The 23,902-nt window shown below is 45.1% G+C and overlaps 1 protein-coding gene and 1 long non-coding RNA gene across 2 annotated transcripts in view; one reads left to right on the top strand and one right to left on the bottom strand.

The window, feature by feature from the left end:
* The window catches only part of SCN4B (sodium voltage-gated channel beta subunit 4), a 49,061-nt gene extending 27,282 nt beyond the window's left edge, over positions 1 to 21,779 (bottom strand). Inside the window, exons 1-2 of the mRNA XM_073585253.1 lie at positions 21,633 to 21,779; positions 21,288 to 21,423 (exon numbers count right to left, since the gene is read on the bottom strand). Coding sequence (XP_073441354.1) covers positions 21,288 to 21,360 — 73 coding nt within the window. The 5' untranslated portion in view covers positions 21,361 to 21,423; positions 21,633 to 21,779. The remainder of the gene's footprint in view (positions 1 to 21,287; positions 21,424 to 21,632) is intronic.
* A 699-nt stretch (positions 21,780 to 22,478) lies between these two features.
* Positions 22,479 to 23,902, top strand: part of LOC141097810 (uncharacterized) — a 96,551-nt gene continuing 95,127 nt past the window's right edge. Inside the window, exon 1 of the long non-coding RNA XR_012234049.1 lies at positions 22,479 to 22,923. This is a non-coding gene — a long non-coding RNA (uncharacterized lncRNA). The remainder of the gene's footprint in view (positions 22,924 to 23,902) is intronic.

The raw sequence follows: 23,902 nt of genomic DNA on the forward strand, positions 1-23,902 counted from the left end.
AGCACCCGGATAGGGCATCGGCTGTCTTATATCCAGTCTGATACTCCAGAGATCCAATCATTATCTTCCTCATCAGGTGGCAGATCACTACCACTTAAACCAACAGCACTACCTCCTGTCACCACCAGAGGGAGAACGGAAGGGGAACTCTCAACTGGTGGAGCAGAAAATGAGTTCATGACACTGATATTCCTTGAGCTTGAAGTTCACCTTTAATCTGTATAGAAGTTTTTCTGGGCTCTTTTGTTGACATTCATATTATCCGTCTCTTTGATTTGTCATCAATTTTCCTCCTGTGGCCACGTCCAGGGAGGTTGGCTACAGTCCTATGGATCTTAAATTTCTGAATAATATGTGCAACTGTAGTCACAGGAACATCAAGCTGCTTGGAAATGGTCTTATAACTTTTACCTTTAACTTGTTTGTCCATAATTTTCTTTCTAATCTCCTGAGACAACTCTTTCCTACGCTTCCTTGGGTCGACGTTGAGTGTGATACACACCATGTCATCAAACAGCACAGTGAGTAACTGTAGCCCTCTATACAGGCCCACTCACTGATTCCAAGACTGTAGACACCTGTGATGCTAATTAGTGGAGACACCTTGATTTAACATGTCCCTTTTGTCACATTATTTTCAGAGGTACCATCATTTCTGTCCAGGCCTATTTCATGAGTTTTATTTTTTTTTTAATTCTGTTGCAACATAGTTGAAAAGCAATGTCTGACTTTCATTTGTTAATTTTCATAGATTTTTGATTTACTATTACTTTTGTCAGATTCAAGTTATTTCTGTGACCAACGTGGGTTTTTCTGTCATTAAACGAGGGGGACCAACAATTTTGACCACATGTGTATATGAGTTTCACTTTTTTGCATTGAAGAACTGAAATAAATTAACTTTTTGATGATATTCTAATTTTGTGAGATGCACCTGCATGTATATTAGTATGGCGGACATATAGCAGGATGCGGACATATATACCAGGATGGCAAGATATATATATATATATATATATATATATATATATATACACTCACTGGCCACTTTATTAGGTACACCTGTCCAACTGTGTGTTAAGACTTAATTTCTAATCAGCCAATCACATGGCGGCAACTCAGTGCATTTAGGCATGTAGACATGGTCAAGACAATCTCCTGCAGTTCAAACCGAGCATCAGTATGGGGAAGAAAGGTGATTTGAGTGCCTTTGAACGTGGCATGATTGTTGGTGCCAGAAGGGCTGGTCTGAGAATTTCAGAAACTGCTGATCTACTGGGATTTTCACGCACAACCATCTCTAGGGTTTATAGAGAATGGTCCGAAAAAGAAAAAAAATCCAGTGAGCGGCAGTTCTGTGGCCGGAAATGCCATGTTGATGCCAGAGGTCAGAGGAGAATGGGCAGACTGGTTCGAGCTGATAGAAAGGCAAGAGTGACTCAAATTGCCACCCGTTACAACCAAGGTAGGCAGAAGAGCATCTCTGAACGCACAGTGCGTCGAACTTTGAGGCAGATGGGCTACAGCAGCAGAAGACCACACTGGGTACCACTCCTCTCAGCTAAGAACAGGAAACTGAGGCTACAATTTGCACAAGCTCATCGAAATTGGACAGTAGAAGATTGGAAAAACGTTGCCTGGTCTGATGAGTCTCGATTTCTGCTGCGACATTCGGATGGTAGGGTCAGAATTTGGCGTAAACAACATGAAAGCATGGATCCATCCTGCCTTGTATCAACGGTTCAGGCTGGTGGTGGTGGTGTCATGGTGTGGGGAATTTTTTCTGGGCACTCTTTGGGCCCCTTGGTACCAATTGAGCATCGTTGCAACGCCACAGCCTACCTGAGTATTGTTGCTGACCATGTCCATCCCTTTATGACCACAATGTACCCAACATCTGATGGCTACTTTCAGCAGGATAATGCGCCATGTCATAAAGCTCGAATCATCTCAGATTGGTTTCTTGAACATGACAATGAGTTTACTGTACTCAAATGGCCTCCTCAGTCACCAGATCTCAATCCAATAGAGCATCTTTGGGATGTGGTGGAACGGGAGATTCGCATCAGGGATGTGCAGCCCACAAATCTGCGCCAACTGTGTGATGCCATCATGTCAATATGGTCCAAAATCTCTGAGGAATGCTTCCAGCACCTTGTTGAATCTCTGCCACGAAGAATTGAGGCAGTTCTGAAGGCAAAAGGGGGTCCAACCCCTTACTAGCATGGTGTACCTAATAAAGTGGCCAGTGAGTGTATATATATATATACACACCAAGATGGGGAACATATATACCAGAATGGGGCCAGGATGATGGACATATATTCCAGGTTGGGGCACATATATGCCAGACTGGAAGACATGTATGTATGTGCATATATATACAGTATATAGGATAGGGCCAAGGTGGGGAACATTACTACATAGTGAGGGAGGGTGGGCAACTTGTTTGTCCTATAGAATTAGAACACTACAAGGGCCCATACATCTGACCAACATGTGAGGAGGGGGCAAGTCTGAATTTTGTATAGGGGCCCATCAGACTCTAGCTGCTCCCCTGTATAAAGTGCTATGGATAATTGGAAAAAAAAATCACAAAAATGTTTAAAAACTAATATTTCTAACACACAATAGATATTTTGTCAGTGGGAAGGTTGTAAATAACCTGCAAATGTGTTACCATCTTTTGGGGGACTGAGTGCCCCTGAGCGCCCACACAAGCGATAATCAAGAAAAAAACCTATTTCAGCTCTAAAACAAATTCTATCGCCAGTTGTAAAGCGCAATAAAACTGTTGGGATATTCATATATTATGTCATATTTTACATAATCCATTTTTCATACCATTAATGCACTATGCCATATTGACAGAGGCTTGTAGTTAGGTCACCTGTGATATTGATCAATAAGTGGGCTGTAAGGAAGGTGACCTGACGGACTTGTCTGTAGGGAGAAGGGACGGTTGGTGCACTGTAGACGGATGTTTGTAATGACAAAAGGGAAACAGCTGGGGAAAACGAAAAAGAAGTGCAGTACCTAAGTTTGACCACAAGATGATAGGAGGGAGCGTGAGAACAGGCCTTGACAGCAGCTTAAGGCTATGAAAATGCTTAGTCATGGGGGGCGGGGAGACAGGAACCCAGGAGGGAAATTCCCGAGTAGGGAGATAAATAGGACAGGAGAGGGTTCCAGAGGGTTCCAGTCCTGGGAGGAGCTCAGGAGAAGAGACAGTGAAGCAGAACGAACAGTAGAGGCGAGCTCGACCAGGGGACTGAGGAGAAAAGAAGTCAGGGGGGTGGCCCCGACACGAAGAACCGCAGAACAGACGAGGCCCCGGGGGTACCAAATTGACGACGACCTTGGACTGGTGAAGCGCTGGCGGTAGATAGGCCTAGGGCAGCCCCAGTGAAAGAGCCGCAAGGAACGTCACTATGACAGAAGGAAGGTCCGGGCCTGAATACGGAGAGATGTAAAGGTGCTGCGGTGTGATGCTGCGGTCGCCAGGAGGACGGCCAATAAACTCGGACCTGTTGTACCCGAAAATCTGCCTCCGTCTCGTCTCTGTGTCGTCTGTGCATGGTAAGCAGTGGACCACCCCCCAATCTGGGCTCTACTATATTTGGCGTAGTCGGCAGGATCGCTGCTGCCAATACTTCAACTTCAGCGGCAAGCCTGCGTCAGAAGAACCCAAAAGGACTCGAGTTGCTTTCATTGTGGATTACAAATTTGAGACTTTGTTCCAGATCATTGGCTGTCATCAGAGGATCCGGGGCGGTACAAAAACTGGACAAAATGGCTGTGGTATGCCAGCGTCAGGAAGAGTCACAGGCGTTTGCAGCTGTACTGGACGATCTGGGGCTATTTCAAATCCGCCCCCTCATGCTGGACCCTGGAAGATGGGTGGAGAGGCCGTCCACCGCCCCACCCAAGAGCGGGAGTGGCCAAGGGGGAGAGACCTGCTGCGGCTGTTTGGCGCCATTCAGCTATTGGACACTGGACGGAATGCGATGCTGCAGCTGCCGTGGTCTCGGACGCTTGGAATGGCGGTGGCGCAAGGAGATCGAGTCTCGTCGGGAGACCTGCCCCTGGGAGCCACTGACAATACCCCGGACATCGATCGGAGAAGAGGAGCGACGACGGGCCCCGCTGGAACAGCCATCGAAGGAATCTTCTGGGAGCCTCCCCGCGGAATCATCGGGCCTGGAGGCTGGCCCTGCCGGACGGCGGGGTGAAGATCCACGGCTGTTGGAGGAGCTGCGGGAAAGCATGCTGGGAGCCGCGGCGCCGGGAAGGTGAGCGTTCCCCCGGCCTCGCCGGCGGCATCACAGGCAAATCCCGTCCCCACGCTCCATGCGCAAGACAGGCCTTGGGGCCCCGACACCGGCCCTCGGCCTCCTCGCCCGACCTCCCGATCTTCATTGATCTCGACTCCGGACGACTCCATGGCCCCTGCCGGGCCAATTGACACCCCCGACAACGACTCCGAGCCACCCCGCCCGGCAGCACCTCGCCCTGTGTCGCCGGCGCGGAACCAACCCGCGGCCACCCCTGCTGCGCTCCAGCGTTCAGCGGCGGCCCACCCATCGGGGCCTGCCGCCAAGTCGGCCCCACTCCCGGTCACTGCTGTAATCTGGCCGTCAGCCGCCGCAGTTGACTCACCGGCATCTGCGGTCTCTGTTGTACCATCTGCTGCATTGACTGCGGTCGACTCGCCGATGCCCGCGGCCGCCTTGGTTCCAGTTGCAGCCTCCCACGCGGCCACTCCGACTTCACTCTCAGAGCCGGCTGCGGCCTACTCACCGGGATCCGTGGCTGCCACTGCCCATCGCCCGGCCCCAGCTGCAGCTGGGCCACCGGAATCTGCGGCCTCCTCTGCCCCACTCTCGACCCCGACCGCGGCCCGCCCACCGGACTCTGCAGCCTACACCGAACCCTCCACTTGGGTTGCGGAGGTCATTGAGCAAAAGAAGGCCAGAGAGCGGGAGATTTGGGGGCTGCTCCATGAGAAAGGGGAGGCTGGCTTGGCGGCTCCACGGTCCACCAGGCGGCTCGTGCACACAAACATGGAGAAGGGCTACGGGTTCATCCGGGACCTCGCAACCGGCCAAAAGGTATACCTGAATGTGACCTCCATCCGTCACGGCCGGGCTCTGCGGGAGCGAGACCTGGTCTCCTACTACAAGGAGTACTGCCCCCGCGGCTACTATGCTGTAACAGTGGTCGCCTTTCCCAAAGGCTAAGAGCCCCCCGTAAAAGGACCCACAGAGACACTTCAAGCATCCCTGGGACTTCACGGCTGTGGAGTTCCCTGCTGATTGGCGGAACATCGGCCGTCAGGAGATGGCCCGGACTGTCGGGATTTCGGTGCACCTTTGTGCAGCCTACAGGACAGTTTCATGTCCAAGATAAGGAAAAATGTTTTTTGTTTGTTGTTCTCTCCTGATACAGCGGGGATGCATACAGGAAAGTGCTCTTGTTAAAGGAAGGGGGAGTACTCACGTTTTGTTTTTGAAAAGTTGTGTTTAAAGAAAAAGTAAAAAAAAAAAGCAGAAAAAAGGGGTTACTTATGCTATTATTAAAATCTAGTTAACCGTGTATATGGTATACAAAAGTTGGTTTGATATGTAATATGCATAAGAATGTTCAACAGGTCCCGGGTATGAGGTATGACGAATACGCCGACCATGACTCTTTTTAAAGTGAAGGACAAAGAGAAGGAAGGTATTGAACCAGACAGTGGTCCTTCAGTCAGGTCCCCGATACTACGGACACCCCAGAAGTATAGATGGACGCTGACTATGACCTGGTAGGCGTAAGGCCTCAGTCATGGCGTTCCGGACAGTTGAGGGTGACAGAAGGGGAGAGTAGTGTGAGGTACATGCCGTAGAGTAGTCCTGGTGGACCTAGCCCAACCTGAAAGAAGTTGTCATGTAGCATGCGCGCCGGCGAGTAGCGGTAGGATGCTCGGAGCATGGTGCTCCCAGTTTGGTTCGGCACCCCGCGTATGGCGGGTTTGGCCCAATAATCGGTCTGACAACAGACAGTGGAAAAGCTTCAGAACGACGAAGGTAGGGAATACGATTGTCGAAGATGACAATAGACAAAGGAAGGGGGAGTGTAGGGAAGGTGACCTGACGAACGGACATGTCTGTAGGGAGAAGGGATGGTTGGTGCACTGTAGACGGATGTTTGTAATGACAAAAGGGAAACAGCTGGGGAAAACGGAAAAGAAGTGCAGTACCTACAGTTATGGCCAAAAGTATTGACACCCCTGCAATTTTGTCAGATAATACTTCGTTTCTTCCTGAAAATGATTGCAAACACAAATTCTTTGGTATTATTATGTTCATTTAATTTGTCTTAAATGAAAAAACACAAAAAGAATTGTCCTAAAGCCAAATTGGATATAATTCCACACCAAACATAAAAAAGGGGGTGGACAAAAGTATTGACACTGTTCGAAAAATCATGTGATGCTTCTCTAATTTGTGTAATTAACAGCACCTGTAACTTACCTGTGGCACCTATCAGGTGTTGGCAATAACTAAAATCACACTTGCAGCCAGTTGACATGGATTAAAGTTGACTCGACCTCTGTCCTGTATCCTTGTGTGTACCACATTGAGCATGGAGAAAAGAAGACCAAAGAACTGTCTGATGACTTGAGAAACCAAATTGTGAGGAAGCATGAGCAATCTCAAGGCTACAAGTCCATCTCCAAAGACCTGAATGTTCCTGTGTCTACCGTGCGCAGTGTCATCAAGAAGTTTAAAGCCCATGGCACTGTGGCTAACCTCCCTAGATGTGGAAGGAAAAGAAAAATTGACAAGAGATTTCAACGCAAGGTTGTGCGGATGTTGGATAAAGAACCTCGACTAACATCCAAACAAGTTCAAGCTGCCCTGCAGTCCGAGGGTACAACAGTGTCAACCCGTACTATCCGTCGGCATCTGAATGAAAAGGGACTGTATGGTAGGAGACCCAGGAAGACCCCACTTCTTACCCCGAGACATAAAAAAGCCAGGCTGGAGTTTACCAAAACTTACCTGAAAAAGCCTAAAACGTTTTGGAAGAATGTTCTCTGGTCAGATGAGACAAAAGTAGAGCTTTTTGGGCAAAGGCATCAACATAGAGTTTACAGGAGAAAAAAAGAAGCATTCAAAGAAAAAAACACGGTCCCTACAGTCAAACATGGTAGAGGTTCCCTGATGTTTTGGGGTTGGTTTGCTGCCTCTGGCACTGGACTGTTTGACCGTGTGCATGGCATTATGAAGTCTGAAGACTACCAACAAATTTTGCAGCATAATGTAGGGCCCAGTGTGAGAAAGCTGGGTCTCCCTCAGAGGTCATGGGTCTTCCAGCAGGACAATGACCCAAAACACACTTCAAAAAGCACTAGAAAATGGTTTGAGAGAAAGCACTGGAGACTTCTAAGGTGGCCAGCAATGAGCCCAGACCTGAATCCCATAGAACACCTGTGGAGAGATCTAAAAATGGCAGTTTGGAGAAGGCACCCTTCTAATATCAGGGACCTGGAGCAGTTTGCCAAAGAAGAATGGTCTAAAATTCCAGCAGAGCATTTTAAAAAATTCATTGATGGTTACCGGAAGTGGTTGGTCGCAGTTATTTTGGCTAAAGGTTGTGCAACCAAGTATTAGGCTGAGGGTGCCAATATTTTTGTCTGACCCATTTTTGGAGTTTTGTGTGAAATGATCAATGTTTTGCGTTTTGCTTCATTCTCTTTTGTGTTTTTTCATTTAAGACAAATTAAATGAAGATAATAATACCAAAGAATTTGTGTTTCCAATCATTTTCAGGAAGAAACTGAGTATTATCTGACAAAATTGCAGGGGTGTCAATACTTTTGGCCACAACTGTAAGTTTGACCACAAGATGGCAGGAGAGAGCGTGAGAACAGGACTTGACATCAGCTTAAGGCTACGAAAACGCTTAGTCATGGGGGGGCGGGGAGACAGGAACCCAGGAGGGAAATTCCTGAGGCGGGAGATAAATAGGACAGAAGAGGGTTCCAGAGGGTTCCAGTTCTGGGAGGAGCTCAGGAGGAGAAGAAACAGTGAAGGAGAACGAACAGTGGAGGAGAGCTCGACGAGGGGACTGAGGAGAAAAGAAGTCAGGGGGGTGGCCCCGACACGAAGAACCGCAGAACAGACGAGGCCCCGGGGGTACCAAATTGACGACGACCTCGGACTGGTGAAGCGCTGGCGGTAGATAGGCCTAGGGCAGCCCCAGTGAAAGAGCCGTGAGGAACGTCACTACGTCAGAAGGAAGGTGCAGGTACCCGGGCCTGAATACGGAGAGCAGTAAAGGTGCTGCGGTGTGTTGCTGTGGTCGTCAGGAGGACGGCCAATAAACTCGGACCTGTTGTACCCGAAAATCTGCCTCCGTCTCGTCTCTGTGTCATCTGTGCGTGGTAAGCAGTGGACCACCCCCCAATGATGTAAGTACAAACTCAGCATAACAATGCATCCTACACGGTACAAGGAGATCGCTGCGTCACACAAAGGACATACTGCTGCAAACAGCATCACATGGAAGATTTACAGGAGAAATACTCTGACTAATACAATTAAGTGGAATTCTCCTTTAAAGGCCACATTTGATGTAACCCTAAAAATATCTTTGTAGCTGGTAGAAAAAAAAATTCAAATTTAGCTGATTCGATCAAAATCATCCAGGAAAGTCAATTCACACAGAATTTTGTTTTGGGCAAATCAAACGTTTCACAGTTTTAAGGTTGAAAAAAGTCCATTGAGTTCCAACTTTACCATAACATATTGTCCACAGGAAGGCAAAAACCCCACGAGGCAGATGCTAATCGCCCCATATTAGGGGAAAAAATCCTCCTGACTCCACATACGACAATCAGATTAGTTTCCTGGATCAATGTCCCATTATAGGATAGTACCTGTAACATTATATTTATCAAGAAAGACGTACAGGTTCTCCTTGAACATTTTTTAGTGAATCAACCATTACAATATCAGAGTTCCATAATCTCACTGCTCTTAAGGCCCCGTCACATATAAAGATGCACCAGCGATCTCGACAACGATACGACCTTGTCAGGATCGCTGGTGCATGGCTACATGATCGCTGGTGAGCTGCCAAACAGGCAGCTTCACCAGCGATCAGCACCAGCGAGGACGCTGGTCTCTAAGGTAAATATCGGGTTACTAAGCGGCGCGCATCACTTAGGCCGGTTTCACATTAGCGCTTTTTAAGCGCACGCACGGCCAGGGGTAGCTCCGCCCCCGAGCCGGCTCTCTGCCCGGCATGCCCGCCCCTTGCTTGTAGCGCCGCCTCCTAGCGGACAGCGGCGCCTGCGATCGGCGCACCCTATCTTTAGCATAGGGTGAGCAGATCGTGCGCAGGCCGTGCGTTAGTTGCGCTTTGACCTGCGCTGCGCACTTTTGATGGTGCGCCGTGCGCGCCAAAATCCGAAAAGTTCGATTTTGGCGCGCACGGCGCACCGTCAAAAGTGCGCAGCGCAGGTCAAAGCGCAACTAGCGCACGGCCTGCGCACGATCTGCGCACCCTATGCTAAAGATAGGGTGCGCCGATCACAGGTGCCGCTGTCCGCTAGTAGGCGGCGATACAAGCAAGGGGCGGGCACGCCGGGCAGAGAGCCGGCTCGGGGGCGGAGCTACCCCCGGCCGTGCGTGCGCTTAAAAAGCGCTAATGTGAAACCGGCCTTAGTTACCCAATGTGTACCTTAGAAACCTGCGTTCTCGCGCCGGGAGCTGCCAGCACGCAGGTTTCTATGGTACACATCGGGTAACTAAGTGACGTGCGCTGCTTAGTAACCTGATATTTACCTTAGATACCAGCTCCCACTGCCACACGCAGAGCTGTGCGCTGGCCAGCGGGAGAGCATCAATAAAAAAATGGCCCAGGACGATGCTGCACGATCAGCGATACCCGACGGGGGGGCCGGTCGCTGATCCCCGTTGCACACAGCGATCTCGCTGGCGAGATCGCTGTGGCGTCACAAAATCAGCGATCTCGCTAGCGAGATCGCTGTGTGTGACGGGGTCTTTACAGTAAAGAATTCATTATCTCAATGCCCGCACAGTACTGTCTGGCACTGATCTTGAGTATGTTGACCACCAATACACTCAAGTCTTTCAGTGACAAGTCTACCCAGTTTTTTACTATTAAGTAAAAATTTGAACATTTTGTTTGCTACACCTTGGTATATGACCTTACATTTATATACATTAAAATGAAATTGACATTTCTCAGCTTACATAATTCACTCTGTAATATTAAATTAGTTCTCCGTGTCTTGATTACACTGCAGAACATAGCATCATCTGCAAATATTAACATTCTAGTCTATATGCCTTCTACAATTGTTAATAAATACTGTATATACTCGAGTATAAACCGACCCGAGTATGAGCCAAGGCACCTAATTTTGCCACGGAAAACTGGGTAAGCTTATTGACTTGAGTATAAGTCGGGAATGCATTGTCCCCTCAACCCTGTCCAGCTATGTGTGGCTCCTCCTGTCCTGTCCTGCTCTGTGTGGCTCCCCGTTGTATGCATGGCTCCCCCGATCCCATCTTGTATGCATGGCTCTCCCGGTACCCTCGTTGTATGCATGGCTCCCCCCATCCCATCTTGTATCCATGGCTCGGCTCCCTATTCCATCCTTATATGCATGGCTCGGCTCCCCCCCGTCCTCCTCCGTACTCCCTCATCCTCCTCTGTCCTCCTCACCCTCCTCGCGCCGTTGCTGCACATCCCTGCATCTCCATTGTCTCGGCGGCAGCTCTTTCTGTGCTCAGCGGTCACGTAGTACTGCTCATTAAGGTAATGAATATGCGCTCCACGACTATGGGAGTGGAGACGTGTGCATTTTCATTACTTAATGAGTGGTACCACGTGACCGCTCAGCACAGGGGAAGAGCTGCAATATCGGGACATCACAGATGCAGGGACATTCAGCGGTGGAGGGTGAGTATGATGTCACAGCCGCCGGCTCCTGCTGTTGCTCTGCCGCTCCCCCTCCCTCCCTGGTATTCTAGACAATGACTCGTGTATAAGCCGAAGGGGGCGTTTTCAGCACAAAAAAAAGTGCTGAAAATCTTGGCTTATACACGAATATATACGGTATATTAAAAAGAAGAGGGCCCAACACTAACCCCTGTGGTACCCCACTGTTAACTGTGACCCAATCTGAGTGTGATCCATTAGTAACCAGTCTTTGTTTCCTATCACTGAACCAGTTTGTCACCCAGTCATACATATTTTCCCCTTGTCCCATCGTTCTCATTTCATGTTCTAACCTTTTCCAGATAGTCAACATCCAGATCCTTACCCTGATTGATTCTGGAACTTACCTTCTCACAGAAGCTGATCAGATTAGTTTGACAAGACTACTCCCTCACAAACCCATGTTAATGTTGGATCATAAGGTTATTTTTTATTGAGATACTCCAAGATAGAATCTCTTATAACATCCAAATATTTTGCCCACAATCAAGGTTAATCTTACATAGGTAACTAATTAATGTTTATATATATATATATATATATATATATATATATATATATATATTATAAAGTTTGGGTGGAAACTGGAGTATCCATAAGAAATCCACACAAATGTGCAGAGTACATATAAACTCCAAGCAGATGTTGCCCGTTACCGAATTAAAACTCAGGACCTTTAACTGAGCTACTTTACTGCCAAAAAAGTCAAACGGTAACAAAGTTTGCACAAATTAATAATACAAGCAGATATAAGAAACACTATAATAACACATTTTCTTTCTCCTCTAATGATCCACTTCTGCTCCAAGCCCCTGCCATCTGAACTTATCATTGCTAGCTTACTGAGAGATCAGATTACAGCTGCTCATTGAAGTCTTTGGAGAGGGGAAGAGAGATACACAGTTACAACCCCAGAGCTGGATTTACAGCTACAATGCTCAGCATTGCTCTACGATGTCCACTATACTGCTTCTGCTCAGGAAAGCAGTTTTTTTATATCTGTGTTTACTGAATATGAGAGACATCAAAGCAGCTGGTCTCCAACTCTAAAGGGGAAGAATGCAGGATATAAGTCATATAATGACTAAAAATAGTGTTATTCCTTCTGTTTACACACGACTTATTCTGAAAAGTCATCTGAAATAACAGGTAAATGCTTTGAGAATTGCTTATCTCTACATCTCAATTTCTGAAGGTTCCCTTGTGTGGTGTGGCAATAAAAATGGGGACATACAGACCCCCTACTTTCCCTAGGGTCTCTGATGTCCCATGGTATGTTTTCCTATATTGCTTGATATTGGATGACTTCTTGTTTTTGTGTATCAGATTTAACATATCGATATACTTTGTTGCACTACATAATTGCACTTTATATCATGTACTTCTTATATTTTTTCTTAGCACTGGCCAGAGACCTTTGGTTGCAAGACGTAGGGGGAACATTTGGCCAGTTAGATTTTTATGTCTATCACAGTGATACTTTTTTTTAAGTGTTTTTAACCATTTACATGTCTCTTTGTGCTTTGCATTGAAGGTTTAATAAAACTGTATTTTTTATGGTACCCACTGACATTCACGGCAATATTCAGATAGATCTTGGTATTTTCTTTTGCTACAGAGCAATGAATATCACAGGATAAGTTCTCTTGCCTCCACTTCCAGCTTATGTTGTATCCTTTTAGACTTTTATTTAACATTTCAGATATTAAGCACCAACCTCGTTCCACCGCCCCCCGTTTTGTTCTTGCGCTGACCTCTCTGTGCTATCTAAAATTGCAAAAAGAACATCCCATCTCCAACCGAAACCCTAGCTTTACCCATCAACCACGGTTCTCTTTGGGCATGGTACAGAAGGACTGACCCTCAATTAAAATTCTTGCTCAATGTTATTCAAGGACCGGCTACTTGTATCCAAGTCCCTTTGATATTCTCTTTAGCAAGTCTATGCTTACAGTTTCTAATTCCCTTTGATAGTAGCACGAGTCGCGTCACCTTGTGCACAACATTTGGTCCGTTTCAAGGATACTGCTTCTTCCGGAAGGATTTTAGTTTTGCCCTTGAAAGTCCCACCATGTTATTTACCATCTCCTATTCCTTCCACCATAGAAGGCCATGCAAAAAATTACTTACGGTATATAAATAACCTATGAGCTGCCGAGCAGTGAATATTATGTACAAAAACCACCAATAAAACTTGGTAAGAGTACCTTTCCCAATGTGCAAAACCTATAGAAAAGCATGGTCTATGGGAGCATATACCAGTCCAATAGGTCCAGGAGCTGTCCTGATTTTCCACTTTTTTTAAATTGGCAGTTCCTCTTTATCAGTATTCTGCCAGTATAATAGGTACCAGAACTTCCTCTTCAGTAATTTCCCAGCCTGTATTGCTTTTGTCAAATTTCTCCCTATCGATCACTCTTAAACAATGATTTACTATTTCATAAACTCAATGAGATGAACTTTATGAACTCATATAGGTACACAGAACCTACACAGCAACACATAGTCCTTACAGATCTTGATTACAGAATAATTGCCACTCCATAGGTCACCAAATAGTTCATCCATGACGTGCAACTCTTCCAGGGGAACAGGTAACCTGTATAAAATTGGAGGCAAATGGAGGGACAGCATGTGACGGGCTCATAGATTTCTATGGACACTGCATGACGGACCTGCTCAGCAGAGATCGGTGATACAATGCAGCCAAGGAGCTAAACATTAGTCAATAAGTCAAATACATTAATCAATAAATTGTACATAAGATGCATTTTTTAACACCAATGACACAAAGTCATACAATAATGATTTATATATCCATGGGCGTCTAATAAAATCAGGGCGAACCGGGCCATATATTTCTGTCTAATCTGTACCACGGCAATCCCTTTCTCTACATGTCTCCCTTCTTGAGACAGACTGTACTGGATGACAGACAGAATTCCCATCAGAGAACATACAGGTGTTTCTCACAAAATTAGAATATCATCAAAAAGTTAATTTAGTTCAGTTCTTCAATACAATACAGAAATTGAAACTCATATATTATATAGAGTCATTACAAACAGAGTGATCTAGTTGAAGTGTTTATTTCTGTTAATGTTGATGATTATGGCTTTCAGCCAATGAAAACCCAAAAGGCATTATCTCAGTAAATTAGAATACTTTATAACACCAGCTTGAAAAATGATTTTAAAATCAGAAATGTTGGCCTACTGAAATATATGGTCAGTAAATGCAGTCAATACTTGGTCAGGGCTCCTTTTGCATCATTTACTGCATCAATGCGGCGAGGCATGGAGGCGATCAGTCTGTGGCACTGCTGAGGTGTTATGGAAGCCCAGGTTGCTTTGATTGCCATCCTTCAGCTCATCTGCATTATTGGGTCTGGTGTCTTTCATCTTCCTCTTGACAATACTCCATAGATTCTCTATTAGGGTTAAGGTCAGGCGAGTTTGCTGGCCAATCAAGCACAGTGATACTGTTGTTTGTAAACCAGGTATTGGTACTTTTGGCCGTGTGGACAGGTGCCAAGTTCTGCTGGAGAAAGAAATTCCATCTCCAAAAAGCTTGTCAGCAGAGGGAAGCATGAAGTGCTCTAAAATTTCCTGGTAGACGGCTGTGATGACTTTGGTCTTGATAAAACACAGTGGACCTACACCAGCAGATGACATGGCTCTCCAAACCATCACTGATTGTGGAAACTTCACACTAGACCTCAAGCAGCTTGGATTGTGTGCCTCTCCACTCTTCCTCCAGACTCTGGGACCTTGATTTCCAAATGAAATGCAAAATTTACTTTCATCTGAAAAAAACACCTTGGACCACTGAGCAACAGTCCAGTTCTTTTTCTCCTTGGCCCAGGCAAGAAGCTTCTGGCGCTGTCTATTGGTCATGAATGGCTTGAGACAAGGAATGCGACACTTGTAGCCCATGTCCTGGATATGTCTGTGTGTGGTGGCTCTTGAAGCAATGACTCCAGCAGCAGTCCACTCCTTGTATTTCAAGTGTTTATTTATTTTAATGTTGATGATTATGGCTTACTGCCAATGAAAACCCAAATGTCATTATCTTATTAAATTAGAATAATTAACAAAAAACTTCTGCAAAAGCTTCCTAAGTGGTTGAAAAGGTCCCTTAGTCTGTTTCAGTAGGTTCCACAATCATGCGGAAGACTACTGACTTGACAGATGTCCAGAAGGCAGTCACTGACACACTCCACAAGGAGGGTAAGCCACAAAAGGTCATTGCTACAGAAGCTGCCTGTTCACAGAGTACTGTATCCAAGCATATTAATGGAAAGTTGAGTGGAAGGAAAAAGTGTGGCAGAAAAAGGTGCACAAACAACCGGGATAACCGCAGCCTTGAAAGGATTGTTAAGAAAACAATTCTTTCAAGGCTGTGGTTATCCCGGAAGCTTATGCACCTTTTTCTGCCACACTTTTTTTCCCTGTGGAGTATGTCAATGACTGCCTTCTGGACATCTGACTAAGACCTTTTCAACCACTTAGGAAGCCTTTGCAGGAGTTTTTGCTAATTATTCTAATTTAATAAGATAATGACTTTTGGGTTTTCATTGGCTGTAAGCCATAATCATCAACATTAACAGAAATAAACACTTGAAATAGATCACTCGGTTAGTAATGATTCTATATATGAGTTTCACTTTTTGCATTGAAGAACTGAAATAAATTAACTTTTTGATGATATTCTAATTTTGTGAGAAGAACCTGTATGTATAGAAAGTACCACGAATGGCATTTTAGTTTGTATAGGTAGTGTGTACACGAAGCATTTGCATTGCATTTTGCTGTAGTATTTTACCTTACCAACCAGATCCATTGTTAATGAATGAGAATCTATTAATTCCCAACCACAAATAGAATTATTTCCCTTGCAATATACCAATGCTGAAGAAAACGACATGGACGCACATCCAAAAATCAGACGTAGATCTAATGCCGCTGATGTTTTATCAGCCCAATGTTATACTAGGAGGCAGTGCAGATATGCGATTATTTTTTCATGAAAATTTGCACGAGAAAACAATCTCAGCATCATGGATCCAATCACGATCACTCATAAAAGTCTATGGGTATGTGTGAAACATTAGACTGCACTCAGATGTCAGTGGAGAAGATGGAGAAATTAAGTTCCCTGTCTTCTCAGCACCTGTGCTGCGATCCTCTCGTGCCCAAGAATCAGATCACACTCAGATGACACTCGGATCCGAGCCAATTGTCATTGGCTTAATCAGCCTAAGAATTCATGCCAGTGTGAGCGTACCCTAAGGGTGAAAAAAGAAGGTATCCAGCTCCGGAGATAAAATCCAAAATCTTTATTGAAACAAATTAAAAGGTAAGCTGCTTGATAACCAGTATATACTGGAGGAAGGAATGTCCTAGATAACTGGACGCGTTTCGAACACGTGTAGTGCTCTTAGTCCGGACTAAGAGCACTACACGTGTTCGAAACGCGTCCAGTTATCTAGGACATTCCTTCCTCCAGTATATACTGGTTATCAAGCAGCTTACCTTTTAATTTGTTTCAATAAAGATTTTGGATTTTATCTCCGGAGCTGGATACCTTCTTTTTTCACAAGTACCTGACGTCAAGCAGACACGCTTCCTTGCTCGGATAGAACTACTCATGTGCGGTGTGGACATCACCATAAGGGTGAGCTGAATCAACTTTTTTCTATTCAGTACCCTAAGGGTACAGTGCCGTGCATCAACCACCGCTGTTGCAACAATGCACCAGCATGACAGGCGACCTGCAGTCCCCATTACTCCAGGTCAAACCACCGCACAGGCACAGAAGCACAGCAACAATGAACGCCGCACAACACCAACACCAAGTGAAAGGATCTAAAAAAAACCTCACCTTGCAGACACTGTCATAGGGACTCACCATTGCACCATGGGCGCTGTGAGGCACCAGGTCGCCTGCCCAGCTGGTGCACTGTTATGACGCTGGTGGTTGGGGCACGGCGACGTACTCTTAAGGCTATAAAAAGTTAGGAACCCACTGAAATCCCAGTAAATATTTTTAAAACCTAACCAATGGATAAGTGATAACTGTATGGCCGCTCAGTATCCAACTATTGGGACAAACCATGACATCAAGAATAAGAGTCCCATTCAGCTACAAAGCTTGGTGGTTGCACAACACAATAAAGGCAAAGAGCTTGGTAGTTACACATCCAAGTTGAGGCACAGAACTTGATGGTTACACAACAGAGTTGAGGCACAGATCTTGATGGTTACACATCATAGTTGAGGCACAGAGCTTGGTTTCTACACATCAAACCTGAGGTACAGAGCAGGGCAATTATACATAAATGTTAAAGCAAAGATCTTGGTAGTTACCAGCAGTAACAGGAACAGTCTCTTAGCACAATGCAAAATGTAACTACTGGCAAACAGTTACAGGGTTAAGCAGGCTGGCTTAGCCAATGTCTCAGTTCTCTTACCTAAGTCAGGACATTAAGGCATTTTCCAGTGCACCATACAGACTGTAGGTAATACATACATATGCCGTTGGATCCAAGGGTCTCTACTCTATTTAGCAAGTCTGGCTTTAACCACACATACTCCTCATTTCTCTCTAGTTCATTGTATCACTCTTTGACCACAGGACAAACAAGCACGCGAAGATGCCTCCTTATTGTTGCACACCTGTCCCAGATCTGGACTCTGCTCTGGGCCCTGCTCCCTAATAACCCAGTCCACTAAACTTTCTTGCTCTCCAAGTCGGGCTTTGCCTTGTGTGCTGTTATAAGTTGAAATTCCTAGTCATATATAAGGCCTCCGAAGGCACACACCTATGATTTGGTATTGAGACTTTTAAGCTATGTGCCCAAGTAGCGATTCTGAAGCAGAATAAACCTGAGCAGAATCGCACACCCTGCTCCCGGGAAAACGCATGCGCTTTTTGACGCACTTTTGTAAGCGTTTGTCAAGCGTTTTTGCATGCGTTTTCCTAAGCATTTTCGCCCATATAATTGATGGTATGCGCATCGTGTGCGATTCCGCAAAATTAATAAATATGCTGCGTTTTTAATCGCTAAGCGTTTCCGCAGCAGTTAAAAACGCACCATTGGCACAACATGTGCGTTTTTCATTAAAAATCAATTGGATGCTTTTCTTAAGCCTTTCTGCAGCAGAATCGCTTGTCAAAAAGCGCTGCAGAAACGCTTAAAAAACGCTATGTGGGAACACAGCCTTAGTTTGTCAGTGCAGAATTCCCTGTCTGAGGTCTCCAGGATGTCTCCTAGCAGACTGCGGCTTCCAGTTCCTCAATTACCTGTCAGCCTGCGATTTTCCCTCCCTCTCCTACTTTTCTGTGGTCTCCCAGATGTCTCCGGTCTGCCTGCGGTTTCCAGGACCCCATCTATCTGTCTTTGGTCTTCTAGGACCTCTGCTATGTGTCCACCTACAGCTTCCAGGATATCTTCTGTCTGCCAGCAGCTTTAAGTACCTCTGCTAACGGTCTCCTATCTGCTATTTGTTTCCCGCTGCACCGACGATTGTGGCTCGTGTTACCTCCCAGACCTTTAGCTTAGAGAATCTAAGGGTCCCGTTACACATAGTAATGCTCCAGCGATCCCGACAACGATACGACCTGGCAAGGATCGCTCGTATGTCGCTACATATTCACTAGTAAGCTGTCAAACAGGCAGATCTACTCAACGACGCAGCAACGATACGGCGATCCGTATAAAGACCTCGGCGGTCGTTGGGACCTTGTCACACAGCTATTCTGACGACTCGATAGGCGTGCTTCAGCGTTGCTTTTTCCATGCCCCTCTGCTCCGATTGGTGGCCACTACTTCGCTATCACTACGCGGTTTGCTTCAGCGTCCCTGTCTGGGTCGCTAGTGCGCTATTTATTCATGGATCCACAGTCACTGACACGAGGTCGCTAGTGCGTTATTATTCGTGGATTTCACTACGCAATTTGCTTCAGCGTCCCTGTCTGAAAACCGTATAATACGATCCACATAGCTCAGGAACAAAGGATGGAACGCTACTACGTTTTCTTCTTTCATGACGAGGTCGCCCAATCAGAGAATGATAACGCAGTAGTGGCCACCAATCAAAGCTGAGGGGGCGTGGAAAAGACAAAGCAAAATCACGCTTGCGTCCCTGAGTTCTGAATCGCCAACGAGGTCGCTCGTCGTTGTTGTGGTGTCAAACACAGCGATGCGCGCTGGCCAGCGGGACGCCGACGATCAAAAAATGGCCCAGGACATTCGAGCACGATCAGCGATATCCAGCGGGGGGCCGGTTGCCGCTACGTGTCACATGTAGCGAGATCGCTGGCGAGGTCGCTGTTGCGTCACAAAACCTGTGACGTTTCAGCGATCTCGCTATGTGTGACGTTCCCTTAACGCACCTATTGAGCGCTTAAGACTTATATGTCTTTTGACCAACCAATACAATGGAGCCTTTGTAGTTTAATGCTGCTGCATCTACAAATATGACCAGTGACTTCACTTGCTTGGCCAACAGTTTATACATGTATAACAACCTTAAAATCACCATACATGCACAAAATAATATGTGCATCTGAAAGATGCATTGCCTGCAATAAAATGTGATTAATCAGCAAATGTTCAAATGCATAACATAACATGGTGAAAATTAGCATAACACTACATAGCAAGGTAAAGACCAATCACTACTTTACTGGTGGTCCACGGCACTGGACAGAAAAGGGCCCCTGTGATACAGCAATATATGGACTCTTTGCAATCCAATAGCTCCTCATAATGCACAATTCCACATGTTTTGAAGGTGCAAATAGACCCCTTATTTCTTGGGCCCCTTTGCGGCTGCCCAGGTTGCACCTGTGATATGTCTGCCCATGGTTCAATTACACATTATGTAGCAACTCAATGCTCTGACATTCCCCATCACAGTGCCACTTTACAAGCTATTATTTTACAACTGTGGCTGTGCAGAGAAACACTACTTTCATACACCTACAACTCATTAGTTATTGGGGTCTTCCACGTTCAACTTTTTTTTTTACTAGCTAGTTGTGGACATGGTAAAAAATAATAAAATCATCTCATGCCAAGTGATGCATCTCCCTAGCCTACAGTCTGCAGTGGTGACATCATATTAAAAGCACTGCAACCAATCACTGGCTCACCTAGCCCCAGCCCATCAATATCAAGATTAGCTACAACACTTCTCACCGCTGCAGCCAGTGCACAATCACCGGAACAGTGGACACAACGCCGGACCCAGCAAGCCTGAGTACCAGCTCATTTTATTTTTGCAATGGACAAAACAAATTAGTAAAAAAAAAAGTTGTGGTTTTTTTTTTTTGTACTTTTATTAAAAAAAAACATGATCATGCAATTAAAGTCTGGAAATTCTTTGCAATGCAATGATTATCATTAGTATGATTTTATTTCACAGCAGAAAAACATTTGGAGTTTCCTATATATCATATATAAAGTGTGATTGTATTGAAACGCAGACGTAGCAAGCAGCCACAAAGTAGAAAAGTCATAGACTAATAATGCCTGCCTCAAAGACGTACAATGAGACCCTTGGACAGAATCGGCTTTGTCTATTTTGGCCAATTTTAAGGGATATTCCTCTTCTTTCCACCAAATTTCCATTTCCCAGGATTGGGGAATAAACCCAAGGTCAATTTTTATGAGCTGTTAAATTTTAAGGCACTGACCACTTTGGGGTATAATTTATCAGTGTGAAAGGCCAGGTAATAGTTAATTCATGGGATCTGAATACATTGTCACCTACAAATGTTTTGTGCATCTGACAATCCTCAATGCACCAAGCTGAAGGATCTGCGTCTCCCACATTGAGGGACGTACGCCAGTCAGCAGGTAACGGGCTCCTATGACAAGTGACAAAATTGGCCTGTTGCTGACTCAGCTTTTGGATCTTATTGCTAAGTCATTGGCATAAATAATCTGCTCACTATGTGTTTTTTCTCCCTTAAAACATCCTAGATTTGCACAGAATATTGCACGCCGGGCATAAAACTGTCAGACCTGCGTTACGACCCATGTAACACACAACACACCCTCCTGTAGTGTCTAATTCCTGCAGTCCCCCTGCAGTCCTTATAAGATTTGGATACACTTTAGCTACAAGAAGAGTTTATGGGCACCGGGCAACATTGAATCCAGAATGTAACTTTCCTATTATCCTGGGTAGACACTGTTGCTAAGCAGTACAGTAATTTAGTCAACTATTCATATTATTAAAAGCAACCGTGCCACTTACCCAGGGTCACGACGAGCCATGACTGACGTATATAGGGGAATAATTCTCTTTCCCACGGGGGTCCCAGGGGCATTTTCTGTCAGGGGAGTAACGAAGTTGACAAACGAAATGCCAAGGAAGAGCTGTGATGATCAACCTAAAGGAAATAAGAAGAGTGGAATAAAATGAATACCCGTCATGTCCTTGTACAAGGGATACAGCAGCACCAGCCCAAAGTGGCAAAGGCTAGTCACATTTTAGAACCTTCGTAATCCATACAAATAAGTACAAAGCGCAATGTCAAATATATAACCCCCCCCAACCTCACACTAAGGTGCATTATAAATTTGCACCTTGCCCACTTACCTGGCTGTGTCAGGGCAGTGTAGGGTGTCTGTGTGTCCCCCCCACCTTCTCCCCTCTTCTCTCCTGTCCTCCTCTCTCTAGCCCTGGACTGTTTCCCATGTGCAGATACACTACTGCTGACTTCTCATCTCTGCAGTTTTAATGGGGGAGGAGAGAGTCCTAAGCCCTGCCTCTGCCCCTGTCTGCAGATTCTTCTGTATCAGAGCAGGAGATACTCTCCATCACCATACAATGCAGCAACTTCAATGCAGGCAACCCAAGGTCTGGGCACAAAGTGCTGCACTGTCTGTGCCAATTCCATGGGTCACTACTAGAAAAGCTGAAGCATGAGCTTCTTCTGCCTGCAACACTCTATGTACAAATATTCAGTGTTCTGTTTACAAATATTCATCTTCTATTTACAAACAAGTGCAAAAGAGATACAATGTGGCTTATTCATATGCACCAAAAAATGATTATTGGGCAATTAATGCGTAGGAAAATAATAATAATAATAATAATAATAATAATAATAATAATAAAAAGACTGATAATTATGTAATTAATGCATAGGAATAAGACTGATTATTAAGCAATTAATGCATAAAAATAAGACTCACAATTATGCAATTATGCAGATGGCTAATCATGATTAATATGCAATCGATGCAATACTGATACAAGGCAGTTAGTGCAGCTATAGCAAAGCTGAGTTCATCATTTTGCAGAACTCTATTTTTATTTTCAATCCTACTTCAGCTGCGGATTTATGTAGGTCTGAAGGTAGATCTTATGGAGTTACCTCCTTGGGAAAAAAAAAAAAAAGCAAAGCATTCAATGACAAAAAAAAAACCTGCTATGGCAAATTCAGTGCAGGATAGACAAAGTGCAGGCAGATTGCTGCTGCTGCAGGGCTGTTCTCACAGATGCTCAATGCTGTGTTCAGTGCATCCTTAGTTTAGCTATAGAGAAGATCATCAAGACTATAGCAGTAGAAGGATAGATGCATGCAATGTCATAATGAAGAGCAGTGAATGAGGCTATGGATGTAAAGGACAAGAGGGAGAGGGGCTAGCAGCTCATGGGACAGAGAGGAGGAGGAGAGACAGGGAGACAAGTCCTGTAATCAGATTTGGAAGGAAATGACAGGGAGAGAAGAAGCAGCCAGGACCATGAGTAGAGTGACTTTAGTATGAGACCAGACTTGGAGCCAGAAAGCTGGATGAAGAGTTGGGACTAGTAAGAAGCATCACTGATTTGGATACTTGAAGACCCCAAACAGAAGGACAAGCTGCCAGACCACAGCGCAGAGGTAAGCACAAATGTCATGGTGCATAGGTTGTTGTAATTATTGATATTATTTATTAGTTGATCCTCTATTTTTTTTAATTCTGCAGAACTGTATGACTTCCCATGTGCATCCTAATGTTATCTGGGGCCAGTACTTACTATGACTGCTTTGCAAGTAGTAACTATTGTTCCCTGTATCAGCCAGGATGTAGAAAGTCCAGAAAAATGTCTGCCCCATCTCAACATCTGAGCACCTCCTGTAACTTTTGTCTATGTACCCATGTGAAGTTTAAATAGTCATTTTAGAAGCTGCTATAGACTATAATTCAGGGAAAAAATTCAGGCAGTATAAAACAATGTGTTTGATGTTCGTCCAGAAAAGTTGGACAATTTGGACAATTTATTTTTCTCACTTGTCATCCATATGCAGTTATTACAGTGGAAGCTATTGATCGTTTACAGGACCAGTTACGTTTTTCTATGTTGTAGAATTGGGTGCTATAATGTGACTCCATATGGCATCCGATTTTTTTTTTTTTCTCACACCCATACATATGAATAGGTGAGTCTCATCGGATTTCAGAATCAAGTGGCAGCATGGTGTGATTTTTTTTCACAAACACATGGGTCAGTGTGCTATACGATAAAAAAAATTGGATAGCGCTCGTCCGATTTATACGCACGAAAGAGGGGTTTCCAAATAGGTTAGTGCTCATGCTAAACAAATTCAAAATTTATACTCATTTTGCCAACCTTCTGCATGCATATGTGCATTTTTACCTAGGGTGGTTTAGGGCTTTGCTATAGGAAGAGAATGGTTAAGATTGGTATCTGGTCTCTCTCGTGATCTAGGGTGATGAAAGGGTTAATACAGTGAATCTTATTCCTGGTGGTTTAGGGTGGTCTGTTTTTGGTTTGCATTCATTCCATGTTGAACAGTGGTTACCACTGTTGTTTTGCAGCGCTGGGGTCCTGGGCTAAAATCCCACCAAGGACAACAT

The sequence above is a fragment of the Dendrobates tinctorius genome, unplaced genomic scaffold, assembly GCF_039654945.1.
Source record: "Dendrobates tinctorius isolate UK_male_01 unplaced genomic scaffold, ASM3965494v1 ptg000086l, whole genome shotgun sequence".
In the NCBI taxonomy this organism is placed as follows: Eukaryota; Metazoa; Chordata; class Amphibia; order Anura; family Dendrobatidae; genus Dendrobates; species Dendrobates tinctorius.